The sequence below is a fragment of the Lathyrus oleraceus genome, chromosome 3 (genome assembly GCF_024323335.1).
Source record: "Lathyrus oleraceus cultivar Zhongwan6 chromosome 3, CAAS_Psat_ZW6_1.0, whole genome shotgun sequence".
NCBI classification, from domain to species: domain Eukaryota; kingdom Viridiplantae; phylum Streptophyta; class Magnoliopsida; order Fabales; family Fabaceae; genus Lathyrus; species Lathyrus oleraceus.
The window spans coordinates 375,607,639-375,623,639 of NC_066581.1; the positions used below are offsets into that span (position 1 = coordinate 375,607,639).

General features: G+C 34.2%; 1 protein-coding gene across 1 annotated transcript; it reads left to right on the top strand.

The window, feature by feature from the left end:
* The first annotated feature begins 10,531 nt into the window (after nt 1-10,531).
* On the top strand, nt 10,532-13,021 carry LOC127127802 (uncharacterized). Its single transcript, XM_051057086.1, has 2 exons — nt 10,532-10,849; nt 12,063-13,021. The coding sequence occupies exon 2, from the start codon at nt 12,152-12,154 to the stop codon at nt 12,803-12,805; it is 654 nt and encodes a 217-aa protein (XP_050913043.1). The 5' UTR covers nt 10,532-10,849; nt 12,063-12,151; the 3' UTR covers nt 12,806-13,021.
* Nucleotides 13,022-16,001: the final 2,980 nt, after the last annotated feature.

Consider the following 16,001-nt stretch of genomic DNA (forward strand, 5'->3'; position numbering starts at 1 on the left):
CCAAGCTTCTGAAGAATGGCAAGCTTCTAAAGTTGTGTTACGTAAACGATTGAGGTTATCAAGGTTCTGACTGTAGATTCTGAAGACTCTGAAGATTCTGAAGATACTGAAGATCTCAAGGCAGACCACTGGCGTTGTCAAGGTTCTGACCAAAGATTCTGAAGTTTTTGAATCCAGCTTTATGTTTCATCAACTTTCATCGGAAGCCAATGAACTTGAAGATAAGATCAAATGGGTACGTGACATAGTATAAATCAAATATTCTTTCCACTACCTAATTTCATGGGCAAGAACAATACTATACATCACACCTGTCACTGATTTTGTAGGCGAAGGACAGTATGCAATATCACTCCTTTCACCATCCAACAATGGACAACCACTCTATGAGTTTTCTCCATTTTGCCCTCCAACGGTCTTCTTCTTATATTATATAAGTGGGACTTTGAGACTTGAAGAAAGACGACGAAAATTCATACAAAAACGCTGCTAAAATTTGATAAGCTATCATTCTTTTGTACATAGTTTTTCTTTAAGTGTTTGTAATTCATTTGTGTAAAATCTGTTTATATATAACCAACTTGTAACACACAAAATATTATTCAAACTGTTTGTTTGAGTCCTTAAGAAGACTAGGGTATAGTCGGATCCTTGAGAAGACAAAGAAGGTTATTCTTTATGAGTCCTTAAGGAGACTAGGGTATAGTCGGATCCTTGAGAAGACAAAGAAGGTTATTCTTTGTGATTATTGTAATTTGTTGATTATAATGGATTAAGACCTTGTGTATAAGGCAAAATCACCTTGACGGGTGGACTGGAGTAGCTTTGAGTTTCAAGCGAACCAGGATAAAAAAATTGTGTTTTAATCTCTTTCTTATTAACTTTTAAGTGGTGTTCTTGAGTTGGAAAAAGCTTTTATTTTGTAAAATCCAATTCAAACCCCTCTTTCTTATGTTTTTCACACCTTCAATTGGCATCAGAGCTCCGGTTCTGATTGTGATAAATTTTTTATCAACACTTCACCATATTCAGTACCAATCCAATTTGTGTGAGAAACAATGGACGTTGCTAACACTGCTAACGTTGTTAACAACAATGAAAGAGATCACTACAGTGCAAAACTACCAATCTTTGATGGTGAGAAATTTGATTATTGGAAAGATAGAATAGAAAGTTTCTTTCTTGGTTATGATGTTAATCTCTGGAATCTTGTAGTTGATGGCTACGTTCACCTAGTTAATGCTGAAGGAAACAATATAACAAGAAGTGCTATGACTGATCAATAGAAGAAAGATTTCAAAAATCATCATAAGACCATAACTATATTGCTAAATGATATCTCTTATACTGAGTATGAGAAAATAACAAATAGAGATTTTACCAAATCCATATTTGACTCTCTAAGGATGGCTCATGAGGGGAATGCTCAAGTAAAGAAGACAAAGGCATTGGCCTTAATCCAGAAGTATGAGGCATTTAAAATAGAAGATGATGAAACAATTGAGACTATGTTCTCAATGTTTCAGATGCTTGTTACAGGACTAAAAGTTCTGGACAAAGGATACTCTACAGCTGACCATGTCAAGAAGATTATCATAAGTCTTCCTAAAAAATAAAGACCTATCGTAACTGCTTTGAAGTTGGCAAAGGAGCTTAACAACGTCAATCTTAAAGAACTTGTTAGTTCTTAAGAAGCCACGAGATTGAGCTCGAGGAAGATGAAGTTCATAAGCGAGGTAAATTTGTTGCCTTAAAGTCTAAGCCTGAGAAGACAAAAGCTTATCAACCCGAGGAAGAATTAGAAGGATCTGATGAAGACTCTGGTTCTAAAGAGTTTTCTCTTAAGATTTTCATTATTAACACTTTGAACTTTTACATAGGTTCAGCCCAACGACTTTCCTTACACCAAATTTTTTACAAGTTTAGCTTGCAACCTCTAAGTTAATTATATATGCACAAGAGAACTAAGTGTTAGAACAAGATTTGATTCTGCATTTATACCTTGAGTTTTGATGATAACAATGCTGCATTTGTGTGAGAATAATTTTGGTACCCTAATGGTTTGTTATTGTGTAGCTTTAACAGTCAGTTCTAATTCTGAGTATATGATGTGCAACACCATCAGTTTCTAAATAACGAGTTCCAATTCCGCTTCTGTGCCAATTATAAGAAGTTCTGAAAGATGTTCAATATTGTTGTTGCAATGATCTTTCTGCTTCTGTGCTGATTCACTCATGAGAAGCTTCTGAGAAGACACTATATTGTTGCTACAATGTTCTCTCAGTTCATGCTTCTGGACGTGACTCTGATGACCAAGCTTCTGAAGAATGGCAAGCTTCTGAAGTTGTGTTACATATCTGAAGATTCTAAAGATCTCAATCTAGGTGATTGAGGTTATCAAGGTTTTGACTATAGATTCTAAAGACTTTGAAGATTCTGAAGATACTGAAGATCTCAACCTAGACTACTGACGCTATCAAGGTTCTAACCAAAGATTCTGAAGTTTCTAAATCCAGCTTTATGTTTCTTCATTTCATGTTTCATCAAATTTCATCAGAAGCCAATGAACCTGGAGATAAGATCAAATGGGTACGTGATCAAATAATACATATTACAAATCGAATATCCTTTCCGCTAACTGATTTCGTGGGCAAGGACAATAATATACATCACACATATCATTGGTTTTGTGGGCGAAGGACAGTATGCAATATCACTCCTTTCACCATCCAATAGTGGACATCCGCTCTATGAGCTTTCCCCATTTTTCTCTCTAACGATCTTCTTCTTATGTTATATAAGTGGGACATGGAGATTTGAAGAAAGACGGTGAAGATTCATACATAAGCGCTGCTAAACTTTGATAAGCTATCATTCTTTTGTACACGTTTTTTCTTTAAGTGTTTATAATTTATTTATGTAAAATCTGCTTGTATAGAAGCAACTTATAACACACAAAATATTATTCAAACTTTTTGTTCGAGTTCTTAAGGAGACTAGGATGTAGTCGGATCCTTGAGAAGACAAAGAAGGTTATTCATTGTGATTCGTTAAGGAGATTAGAGTATAGTCGGATTCTTGAGAAGACAAAGAAGGTTATTCTTTGTGATTATTTTAAGTTGTTGATTATAGTGGATTAAGACCTTGTGTAGAAGGAAAAATCACATTGGCGAGTGGCAAGCCAATGAGGATAAAAATACTTGTATTTTTATCTCTTTGTTATTAACTTTTAAGTGGTGTTCTTGAGTTGGAAAAAGCTTGTGTTTTATAAAACCCAATTCAAACCCCCCATTTGTTGTGTTTTTCACACCTTCAATTGGAATCAGAGCTCCTGTTTTGATTGTGATAAAAGTTTTATCAGCATTTCACTGTGTTTAGTATCGATCCAGTTTGTGTGAAAAACAATGGTCGTTGCTAACGTTGTTAACAACAATGAAATATATCATTATACTGCAAAACCACCAATATTTGATGGTGAGAAATTTGATTATTGGAAATATAAAATAGAAAGTTTATTTCTTGGTTACGATGTTGATCTCTGGGATCTTGTAGTCGATGTCTACGTTCACCCAGTTAATGTTGAAGGAAACAATATAGCAAGAAGTGATATGACTGATCAACAGAAGAAAGATTTCAAAAATCATCATAAGGCCATAACAATATTGCTAAATGTTATCTCTTATACTGAGTATGAGAAGATAACAAACAGAGATTCTTCCAAATCCATATTTGACTATCTGAGGATGACTCATGATGGGAATGCTTAAGTAAAGGAGACAAAGGCCTTGGCCTTAATCCAGAAGTACGAGGAATTCAAAAAGGAAGATGATGAAACAATTGAGACTATGTTCTCAAGGTTTCAAATGCTTGTTGCAGGATCAAAAGTTCTGGACAAAGGATAGTCTACAACTGACCATGTCAAGAAGATTATCAGAAGTTTTTCTAAAAAATAGGGTCCTATGGTAACTGCTTTGAAGCTGGCAAAGGATCTCAACAACGTCAATCTTGAAGAACTTGTTAGTTCTTTAAGAAGCCACGAGATTGAGCTCGAGGAAGATGAACCTCAAAGTCGAGGTAAATCTGTTTCCTTAAAGTCTAAGCCTGAGAAGACAAAAAGTATATCAAGTTGAGGAAGAACTAGAAGGATATGATGAAGACTCAGATGATGATGATGATGAGTTGTCTCTAATTTCAACGAGGGTCAACAGACTTTGGAAGCACAGACAAAATGTTTAAGGGAAGTTCAGAGGATCCAAAAGGATTGTTGGTCGTTTTTATTCTTCGTCTGGACAGAAGAAGCAAGGTTTTGGAAAAAAAGTTATTTGCTTTGAGTGCAAGGAGCCAGACCACTACAAAAATGATTGTCCTAAGTTGAAAAAGGACAGAAGGCCTAAGAAGAATTTTTCTAAGGCAAGAAGGGGCTAATGGCTACATAGGATGACTCAGAATTCGAAGAAGAAGATTCTGACGAAGAAAAAGCCAATGTTGCATTGATGGCAAATATAGATGATCCTGAAAGTTCTGAAGAACCAGAAGACAATGTATTATCAGAATCAGAATTCGACTCCGATTATGAAGAGGTATTTTCTAACCTATCTCGTTCTGATCTTGAATCATGTCTCTCTGAAATGCTGGAAAAGTACCAGAGTCTTCAAAGAAAATATAAGGACCTTAAACAAGTCTAAGAAGTTACTTCTGAAACTCGTAGTGAGCTTGAGAAAGATATTTCCTTTCTAAATGAAAAAGTATTTTCTTTATAAAGTAACAACTATGCTTTGAAAATTAAAATTTCAAAACTAAAGGAGGAAATAGTCTCAGAAACTTCTGGTACCGATTGTGTCATTAGATATGTGCACTTCGTGTCTGCTGGCATAGAGCTTGAAATTTATGCACACACAAAAATATACAAAAGGTAAGAACTCAGTTCTGAAACCTAAGTATCATGCACAAATTCCCCATGATTATCCTTCTGCTCAAAGACCCAAAGTTGCAAGAAACTTTGGGAAAACTAACAAGAGAGGACCCAAAAAATGGGTACCTAAGGATAAAATAATTTATGTTGCAGACATCCTTAGTAGCTCGGATAAAACACCAGTCATGATACCTGGACAGTGGATGCTCACAACATATGACAGGAAAAAGGTCTATGTTCCAAGATTTGGAACTTAAGCCTGGAGGCTTCGTTGGTTTCGAAGGAAACCAGAAAGGAAAGATCACTGGCTCTGGAAATATTGGTAACGGTAAACTTCCTTCTATTACTAATTTTCTTTTGGTTGATGGTCTGATGCATAACCTATTGTCTATTAGTCAACTTAGTGACAATGGTTATGATATCATTTTTAATCAAAAGTCATGTAAGGCTGTTAGTCAGAAAGATTGTACCACCCTTTTTAACGGAAAGAGAAAGAACAACATTTATAAAAGCAGACTTTATGATCTTGAGGATCAAAATGTAAAATGTCTAATGTCTGTTAATGAGGAGAAATTGGCATTACATAGACGTTTGGGCCATGTTAGTATGAGAAGGATTTCTCAGCTAAATAAGCTTGGATTAGTCAGAGGCTTACCCAACCTGAAGTTCACTTAAGATGCTCTTTGTGAAGCATGTCAGAAAGGCAAGTTTTCTAAAACATCTTTCAAAGCGAAAAATGTTGTTTCTACCTCTAGACTGTTGGAACTTATGCATATTGATTTGTTTGGACCAGTGAAAACTGCCTCTATCAATGGAAATAAGTATGGATTGGTCATTGTTGATGACTATAGTCGTTGTACATGGGTAAAGTTCTTGAAACACAAGGATGAGTCACATTCTGTGTTCTCTACTTTCTGCTCACTAGTGCAAACAGAAATGAACTGCAAAGTAGTCAGAGTCATAAGTGATCATGGTGGAGAATTTGAAAATAAACATTTTGAATATCTTTTTTGATAAAAAGGGCATTTCCCATGATTTCTCCCGTCCTAGAACTCCACAGCAAAATGGGGTTGTAGAAATGAAGAATAGGACTTTGCAAGAAATGCCCCCACCATGATCCAAGAAACTGACATGGCTAAGCATTTTTGGGAAGAAGCGGTTAGCATAACATGTTATATTCAGAACAGGATTTCTATCAGACCTATTATGGGTAAGACTCCTTATGAATTGTGAAAGAACAGAAAGCCTGACATTTCTTACTTTCACCCTCTCGGATGTGAATGTTTTATGTTGAACACTAAAGAGAATCTTGGAAAGTTTGATTCTAAAGCACAAAAGTGTGTATTGTTAGGATATTATGAACGCTCCAAGGGCTACAAAATCTTTAACACTGAAACATGAATTGTTTAAGAATTAATTCATGTTAGGTTCAATGATAAGCTTGGCCCTGAAAAGTCAAAGCTAGTTGAGAATTTTGCAGATTTGAAGATCAATCTTTCAGAATCCAAGGATACTGATTCTGGAGAAAAAGACTCAGAAAGCAAAGCTAAAGAATCTGAAGAAAACAACTCAGAAGCTATTCAACCAAAAGTTGTCCTTGATCCAACTCATCAAAAGAAGAGTAGATCAATAACCTCTCATCATGAATAACTGATTCTGGGAGATACAAATGCTCTAGTAAGAACTAGATCTTCATTCAAACCTTCTGAAGACACTCTTCTAGGTTTGGTATCTCTGATAGAACCCACGTCTATTGATGAAGCTCTTCTGGATAATGAATAGATTCTGGCTATGCAAGAAGAAATGAATCAACTCACCAGAAATGATGTTTGAGATCTTGTTCAGAAACCAAAGGGTTTCCATGTTATTGAAACCAAACGGGTCTTCAGAAAAAAGCTCAATGAGAAGGGTGAGGTTGTCAGAAACAAGGATCGATTGGTAGCATAAGGTTATAGTCAGTAAAAAGGTATAAACTATACAGAAACCTTTGCTCCAGTTGCCAGGTTAGAGTCTATTTGTCTTTTAATTTCGTTTGCAGTCAATCATAACATCATCCTTTATCAGATGGATGTTAAGAGTGCATTCTTAAATGGATATATTTCTGAAGAAGTATATGTGTACCAACCTTCTGGTTTTTAAAGCTCTCGAAATTCTGACTTTGTTTTTAAACTAAAAAAGTCGTTATATGGTTTGAAACAAGCTTCTGGAGCTTAGTATGATAGACTAAGTAACTTCCTTTTAGAAAATAATTTTACCAGAGGGAAAGTGGACACAACTCTCTTTTGCAATACCTTTAAGAATGATATTCTGGTTATGCAAATTTATGTTGATGATATTATTTTTGGTTCTGCTAATGCTTCGTTGTGCAAGGATTTTGCTAAGTCAATGCAAGCAGAATTTGAAATGAGTCCGATGGGAGAACTCAAGTTCTTTATGGGAATCCATATTGATCAATGTTATGAAGGAACATATATTCATTAGAGAAAATATACAAAGGAACTTCTGAAGAAGTTTAACTTGTCAGAATGCAAGCAAGCAAAGACTCCAATACATCCTACATGTATTTTGGAGAAAGAATAGGTAAGCAATAAGGTAAATCAAAAGTTATTCAGAGGTATGATATGCCCTCTTCTTTATCTAACCGCTTCTAGACTTGATATTTTGTTCAGTGTCTGCTTATATGCTCGCTTCCAATCAGATCCCAAGGAAACTCACTTAACTATTGTTAAGAGAATCTTTAGGTATCTGAAAGCTACTACTAACATGTTAAGAAAATCAAGTGAATACAAATTCGTAGGCTATTGTGATGATGACTACGATGGAGACAGAGTAGAGAGAAAAAGTACTTTTGGAAGTTGTCAGTTTCTGGGAGACAACCTGATCTCACGGTTCAGCAAGAGACAGTCAACAATTGCGCTTTCAACAGACGAAGTTGAATATATTGCATCTTCTAGATGCAACACTCAGATACTCTAAATGAAGAGTCAACTGGAATATTATCAAATATCTTAGAGTAACATTCCTATTCTCTGTGATAATAGTTCTGCTATCTGTTTGTCTAAGAATCCTATCTTGTATTCTAGGGCTAAGCATATTGAAATTAAACATCATTTTTTACGTGACTATGTTCAAAAGGGTATTTTTCATCTAAAATTTGTTGATACAGACCATCAATGGATTGATATCTTTACAAAACCCCTTATAGAAGATAGATTCATTTTTATTCTAAAAAACTTATTTATGGATTTATGTCCAGGATGAAAGGATGTATTTCAGAATGTTTAAGTCTTCAAAACTCTAGATTAGATTCTGAGAATCTTATTTTTCGATTCTGAAACATGAGCTTTTTAAAGTATAGAAGTTTCACGAATTAGAAAGGTTCTGATCAAAAGCAATCTTATCGATTTTGTCTTCTTGATTTTGAACAGTCGTTGCATTAAATGGTTGTGATATTGTTTGATTTCATGTGGTTCTAAGTGATGACAATTGTCCCACTTTCTGAGCATGCATGATGAAAGCGTGACACATTGGGTTTCACAATTCTTGGGATTAGGTTTAAAAAAATTATGCTTCCCCTTATAGATGCGTATTTTGATTCCAAACAGAATCACATTGATTAGTGTAGTTTAGTTACAATTTTGAAAAATACTTAAAATTGAACCAAACAAAACCAATGAAGATTCATCAATTCAAATGTTTTTTGACTTAAAACCGATCCAAATTGGACTCTTACACCCCTACAAAAGATTGTTAATCTATGAAATAGTCGACCTATTAAATACAAATAGTTTTATGTCTGCCTAACTCTATATATGGATTCTACTGATGTTGACTTAGGCTTTCAGACTTGCTTCGCCGAATTCTTCTCTTACCTAACCGTTTTGAATCTATTTGGTTTAAAATAATACCATGAACATTGTCTTGGTTGTAAAATGATCATTGTCAATGCAAATCTCAATAATTCCTTCATCGACAAACACAAATTTTCCTTCTATGATAGTATTTTGAATTGTTCTTCAAAAGTTCATTTAGCAACATAATTGGTATATGAGTTGTGTTACTTCCAATATTTCTTACAATTAATTTTCTTTTAGCAGATAATCAAAGACCTAATCAACTTTAGCATCAAAGACATAATCGACTTTATATCCTGATGAATTGATGTATTTCCCTTGGGTAGACCTCAAGGCAGTATATGACTAGTTTTTCCCTCTAGGATTTCAACTATTTATATATTTGTCAATGAATCAGATGACATATCATGATTAGGTTTTTCCATGTCAATCATGGAGACTAGATGCAAGTTTTTTTCTCAATTAGCACACCTATTTTTCTTTTCTTAGATAAATTGTCCAATATGTACGGCCCTAAAAGCCAACTCATTTACATCATGGCAAGTTTTTCCCACTAACTTCTCTCCTAGTTGAGGATGCTTGCCAATTATGGCCATTGATGCATACTTTGCATCGAACACTTTCTAGTATTTTGTTTGGACCTTCTTTCTATAAAGTCATCAACTTATTTATCCAATTATTGTTTCATGTTCATTAAATCAATTGTTGTAATTTCAAGATATTAACGATAAAATTGTCATGAAAATGCATTTTCAAGTTACGTCATGTCAGGTTTGTATTGAGTTTGTTGGGATAAAGTATATGTAAATGTTGTTATTGTGAAAGAAAAAAAAAATGAAAAACCTAAGTTTATAGAATTCGTTCTATTTTGTCTCACTGTACTTTGCAGTAAACCTTATTATTGATGGCTCATTATGAGTGAGAAACATTCACATTGGGTCAAACACTCACTTAAAGGTCAAACACTCACCCAAACAAATGAGAGAAACACTACATATTCATCTAAAATTTTAAAGTGGTAAGTGTATGGGTCCTCTTACTTATAAAGTGTTCAACCTCCACATTTTTTTAAGTAATGTGAAACTTAAAACTTACTTTTTTTTCTCAACAATTAAGTGTTTTATAGTCGATTTGTTATCTACTTTAAAAAAGGTATAAAAACGTATATTAAGTTTTATAATCTCTATACATAGCATCGTTCCATCCTTTCACTCAAGACGAAGTTTCATATACATATATTTATATGTGGGTTTAAATTGCGTCTCAAAATGCATTTTGATTGCAGTTCACTAGCCACATGTACTCTAGGGGTTTCTAAAATCCTTCTTGGTATTGAGCCTGAGGTGGAGGGTTCTCCCATAGATACTCTTGATTCAACTCCACATTGTTTTGAATAGAAATTCCTAATACCACTAGTGCTTTATGTTGGTAAAATGGATTAACAAGCCATTATTGTTCACCAATATAACCATATTTGACCTTGGTGTGGTCGAACCCAATAAGATTGGTACCGATACATCAAGGTAATAATGATAAAAATATATAAAATAACTTGTTGGAAAAAAATTGCTTAAGTCTAATATTTATAAACACACTAATTTTATTGGCTAAAACAACCTGGCCTACATAAATTAACCTTGCTCGGCTAATTGTGCTAGAATGCAAACTTTCATTATTTTTAATTTTTATCCAGTTAGGGGTAACTCTCTCAAAACATAATTCATTAACGAAAAATGGTCTAATTATCATATTCTAATAAACTTTTGACGTATTATCACATCCTAAACAGATTATTTCGAGAGTGATTCTAAGTTAGTTTACCCAATTTGTTTAAACTATAAACATCCGGAGAAGACACCTTTATTTTATTTTTATTTTTATTATTAACAAAAAATTAGTCATTTCCCTAAAAAAATAGTTAGGTTTCCGGTTACACTTCTGACGTCCATCGTCTGACATAACATCTCATTTTCGAAATTTCCGCCACCCGCTGCCACATCTCACCGTCTCACGCCGCCGCCGAACCGCATCTTCTTCACCAACTAACTTCGATAGGCTTCGTTTGATTCACACAATTTTTCAGGTTTTTCTCTTGTTTGAATATTTGTTGAACCACATCTACAACTTCATTTTGAGATTTTTTTCAATGTCCTTGTTCAAAAGAATCTTTCTCTTTTTGTAATTTGATGAATGATCTGTGTCTCTTTCAATTTGTACTCTTGGTGGATTAAGATGTTTAGTCTCAGTCTCAGTAAGATATGCAATGGAATTTGTTTGTTTTTCTTGTTTTCTATGAATTTACTGGTTTGTATTTTAATGTGATTTGATTTTTAATTTTATAGTTTGATTATGTTCAATGTCTTTTGATTAAGTTAATTTATGCTTGTTATATAATTTGCTCGGTAGAAAGATGAAGGAAAATAGACTTAGCTGGTTTTGGTCTATAGAGAGAATATGTAGATTCGGTGGTAAGGATAGTATATCAGATGGAGAGAATTCAAATAGTTAGTGGTAGATGATGACCTAGAAAAACTACTAGAGAAGTTAGTAAGGAAGATCTCGAAATTAACGATTTGGATAGAAGTATGGTCTTGGATAGAACATTATGGAAGATGTTGTTCTATGTAGGCGACACCACTTAGTGGACTAAGACTTGATTGATGTTTTTGTTGTATATTATTTGCTCTATGTTTTTTACAGAGTAGGAGTAGAATATGGTGATTGAGAATTGAACAAAAAAAAGTGCGAGGTAGGTGAAATAGGACGGTGTTAATTTCGGGAGTTAGGGACTTAGAGTTGGGAAGAAGGAAGGTGAAATGCACCCTTGACTGCTCGGTTGCCATACCTATTTGCAAGTTGTGTTAAGGAGTTTGTTTGTCATGTGATTTGTTGTATTACAATTTACGTGTTTTCCTATCAGGTCACCATTCTTATATTTCCATATTTTGTTACGCAATTGAATTTGAGGAAACAGACCCTCTGTCTATGGGGGGTAATTGTATACATGTATCCTCTCCGGACTCCACCTAGTGGGAGCCTTTTGCACTTGGCCTCCATTTTTTGACTTTCAGTGGTTTCTAAATCTTCAAGCATTGTTCAGTTTTATAAAATCATCAATAAACTGTGAATACGTATGGTGTAATGCCATTGGGTCTATATTTCTTTAAGATTTAGTAACTTACTCAAACCAATATGCGATACAATTTTTTAGGACACTTGCAAAATTTAATATGTATACTATAAACAATACTTCAATAGGCTTTGGATAATAATGGTTAAACAAATTCTTCTTTCAGGATATTTATATGTCGTAGTAGGAGTTTGCAATGTGTGTCATAAGTAGCTGATTTGCCATTTTGAGAGGTAGCGCGTGTACAAGCCAATAATGAGCATGCTTTTAAGAATAAGGCGTTGTTTACCCAACGGTTTGTTATATAGACAACCTCTTAATGCTAGTGTTGTAGGGATTAATGCTAGGAAAATAAATGTATTTACAAGAAACCTAGGTCAAGCTGCAAGGAAAGAAGAGGAAGAAGATGTAGAGGAAGTTGAAATTGATCAACGAAGTCTCCCAACTGATTTTGATCCCGCAACATTTGATCCTACTGACCATCGTGGTCCTCCATCGGAGAAAGTTTTCAGGCTTGTTGATGAAGTGGCATCTCTAACGCTAACTGAAGCTGCAGAATTGGGTCTCCTTCTGGTGAAGAAAATGGGGATAAAGGAGATGCCTAATGTGGGATTTATGAAACCAGGATCTGTAAATTTGGCTGCAATGGCAACAAAAGGACCAACAGCAGCCAAGGAGGAGCAGAAGCCAGAAAAAACGGTCTTTGAATTGAAACTGTTGTCGTATGAAGCAGCTTCCAAAATTAAAGTCATCAAAGAGGTTCGCGGTTTTACTGATTTAGGTTTGAAGGAGGCAAAGGATTTAGTTGAAAAAACACCTTCTGTTATTAAGAAAGGTGTTTCCAAGGAAGAAGGAGAGCAGATAATAGAGAAATTGAAAGCTCTCGGTGCTAATGTGGTTATGGAATGAAGTTATGTATTGTTTTCCTGGGAGAGATTTTTTCGTGTAGCATTCAAAAAAATTTGAAGTTATCTGAAATTTTGAAAATTTCATATTGTTGGCCAAATATACAACAAATTTTGCTAGTATTCTGTTTCAAGTTGTGCTCATTTTTTGCTGCTACAAACAAAACATTATCCTTCATGCTTCCTCTTGATGTAATAAAAGTAGTATTTTTGCTTCTGATATGATTTGCATACATATTTAGTACAAGCTTATCTTAGATTATGAAGGTAAATGTAGGGTGTTTCAATTTGATAATGAAAATATGATATTGATATAAGTGAGGTGTATACTGTGGTTTACTGATCCTCTAGAATTTGGGATTATGCAGTGTATATATTGTGCATTGTGTAGTGTACTGTATATTACCATTAGATGCTTTTGAACATGAAGAGAATAAGACAAAAGCTGTTAGTCTTTAAAAAAAAAATTCCCTTAGAAAATTTCTGGGACACATTTTCATAAATTATAATCAATCTTTTAGTTAGACTTAGAATGTACACGACAGATATAAGGAAATTCAACAGATATTGTTAGAGATCATTTTTACATTTTTACTGACAAACAATGCATACTACGGCTTTGGATACTACCAATAGCAGCAATCACAACAGCCATTTGAAGATATGGACTGGTGTGTGATCTTACTTTACTTTTTGGCCATGTGGAATATTATGTGTGTTCTTGGTTTGGAACCAATGATGAGTTGTTATTATTCAATTTCAAACTAGCAACGTCAGAGTTCGGAATGCTTTGATGGAATGTGATTATTAGTCATTTGGAATATGTTAAATGTTTTTTTAAATAAAGGCAATCTATTGAATAAAAAATAAAAGGATAAGGGAGGAGATATAAAATCTAATCCATAAAAAAATTAACAAAAATGATAGTTGAACATATTTAACCTATCTCTCAAAATAATTTTAAAAAATACAAATATAAAGTCAATCTCACCAAGTATCATAATTAACAAAAAAAAAAACTGCATTGATCTATCTATTTGCACATGAATTTTTCTATTTAAAAATGTAAGATATCTTGAATCTAAATAAGCGTTTAGTGTGTGAAGGATTCTTCAATTTAATTAAAATAGGTTAAGGGAAAATATTCAAATTAGGAAAATGCACAACATTGAGTCAGTTTTAAGGCAAAAATTTCTTCAATTCTCTAGTTAGTATATTCGATAGCAAGTAATTACATGCAATTTAGCTTGAAAGGAGGCACAAACTCCAATCTTAACTCCATCTAAAATATGTAACAATATGGATTTTAGTTATTAGTTATTTTGTATTGGAAAAGAGAATATGTTAGATGTAGAAGGTGACTACTATGCAAAGGTTTCTGACAGACTAAAATAGTGGTTGAAGTCTCTAGTGATCAAAGAGGGAGATATCTGCAAGATTAGCATTCTCACACTCAAGTTAGTGTTTGAGGAAATTCTCACACTCAAGTTAGTGTTTGAGGGGTAATAGTTAGAATTGCCATGGATAATCCATTTTAGATTGCGGAAAGTCGTTGAATGTACTCCAAAGGCGAAGATGAGTGATGGTTGTAGTATTCAACATTAAAAGTAAGTATTTGTTTATCGTATCCACAGGGACTGATGCGATATTAATGTCGTTCAACAATTGATATAGTTTAAGTGAAAAAGTTGTCGAGTTGTTTGTTTGCATAAAGTACATAATGTAAAAACGATGGTTTGATAAGTAAAGTTTCAAAGATAAGATAGATTGATGAGATTGGGGTTCATCCATCGATGACACATGTATTCTTCTGATCAATTATACAGAGATTAGTTGTTTGGTCAATATTATCATGTATCACTTGCCAACAACGTTTATGTCTAAACCTTGACGAGAGTTCAACCATATTGTTTAATCGACGATCTCTCAGCCTATTAAACAACAATAGCATTAAGATTTGATACTATGGTGAATGTTAAACCTAAAAATATGTCTAGAGTTTAGCATCTAACAGATGATTATGCTAGATCAAGATTTAAAGAGTATATCTCAATAACGGTTCAAATCTATAAGTTGAACAAGTAAACAAGGATAACATCAATATCAATAAATGAATAATTTATATATAACGCCATGATCATAATAAATACATATGATACCGATGGATTATATCCAATCCCAACAAGAAAGAGATTTAGCTTCTTATGGTAGCTTTGATTACAAATTAGAAGAAATAAAGATGGACGAGTATCAATGATGATTTCCCGTCGATTGATGTGTATCAACCTCGTATTCTTCAAGTCTACTATTCTTTCTATCTCTTTTTCTCTAATGATCTTTTTTCTCAATTTCTCCAAGAGTCTCCAAATGAAATGTTTCTGAAACTATATATAGTGGTTGTGTCTTGCTGCTCTCGCCTGGCGAGTTATTGCCTCACCTAGCGAGCAACCTTTCTTCACTCTGAAGTATCTTCCAACTCAACATCTCAAACCTCCTTGTCTCGCGGGGCGAACAAAAGGCTCGTCTGGCGAGCTTCCTCGCTGCAACCTCGCCTGGTGATAATGGGACATTTTGATTTTGGAAAGTCTCTGACTTGGCTTGCCTGGTTCTTGATGTAGCTTCGTTGAGCGAGATGGCTCGCTTGAGGCTCTCCTGGAGAGAAATGTGAATTTTGCTTATGTTTCTCCACGCCCGAGCCTCGTTGCTGGCTTGCTGGGCGAGCTCTCGCTGGATGCTCGTCTAGCGAACATGCAGGATCTTTTCTTTCTTGCTTTGTGTTCCAATCTTGGTTAATTGTGGAAATTCCTGCAGAATAGCCAATAAATCACAAAACACAACACTTATATGTTTCCAACTTAATTATATTCAATATTTGGGGATATTAATGGTGGAAAACGGTAGTTCGAGCCAATAAGTGCCAAGTTTTAATCTGGTCAAATATCATCTTTTGGCACTTGTCAAACTCTCCCCAACTTTAATCTTTGTTTGTACTCAATCAAAGTCTTAAAACTTTTTCAAAAGCAAGAGTTCTCTCATCAAGCTTCATAATCAATAGTACTTTTCAAAATAAATGAATAAAATGTATGGTTCAAGTGTAGAATGCACATGTGAAGGCTATGTTCATTACTCCTTTAGAATCAAACCATGAATATGAATTAAGTTCTAAACACAAATTTCATGTCATTCATTCTAAAGAAACA

Coding starts and splice junctions, on each gene's coding strand:
- LOC127127802 (XM_051057086.1), top strand. CDS start 12,152: ATGAGCATGCTTTTAAGAATAAGGCGTTGTTTACCCAACGGTTTGTTA.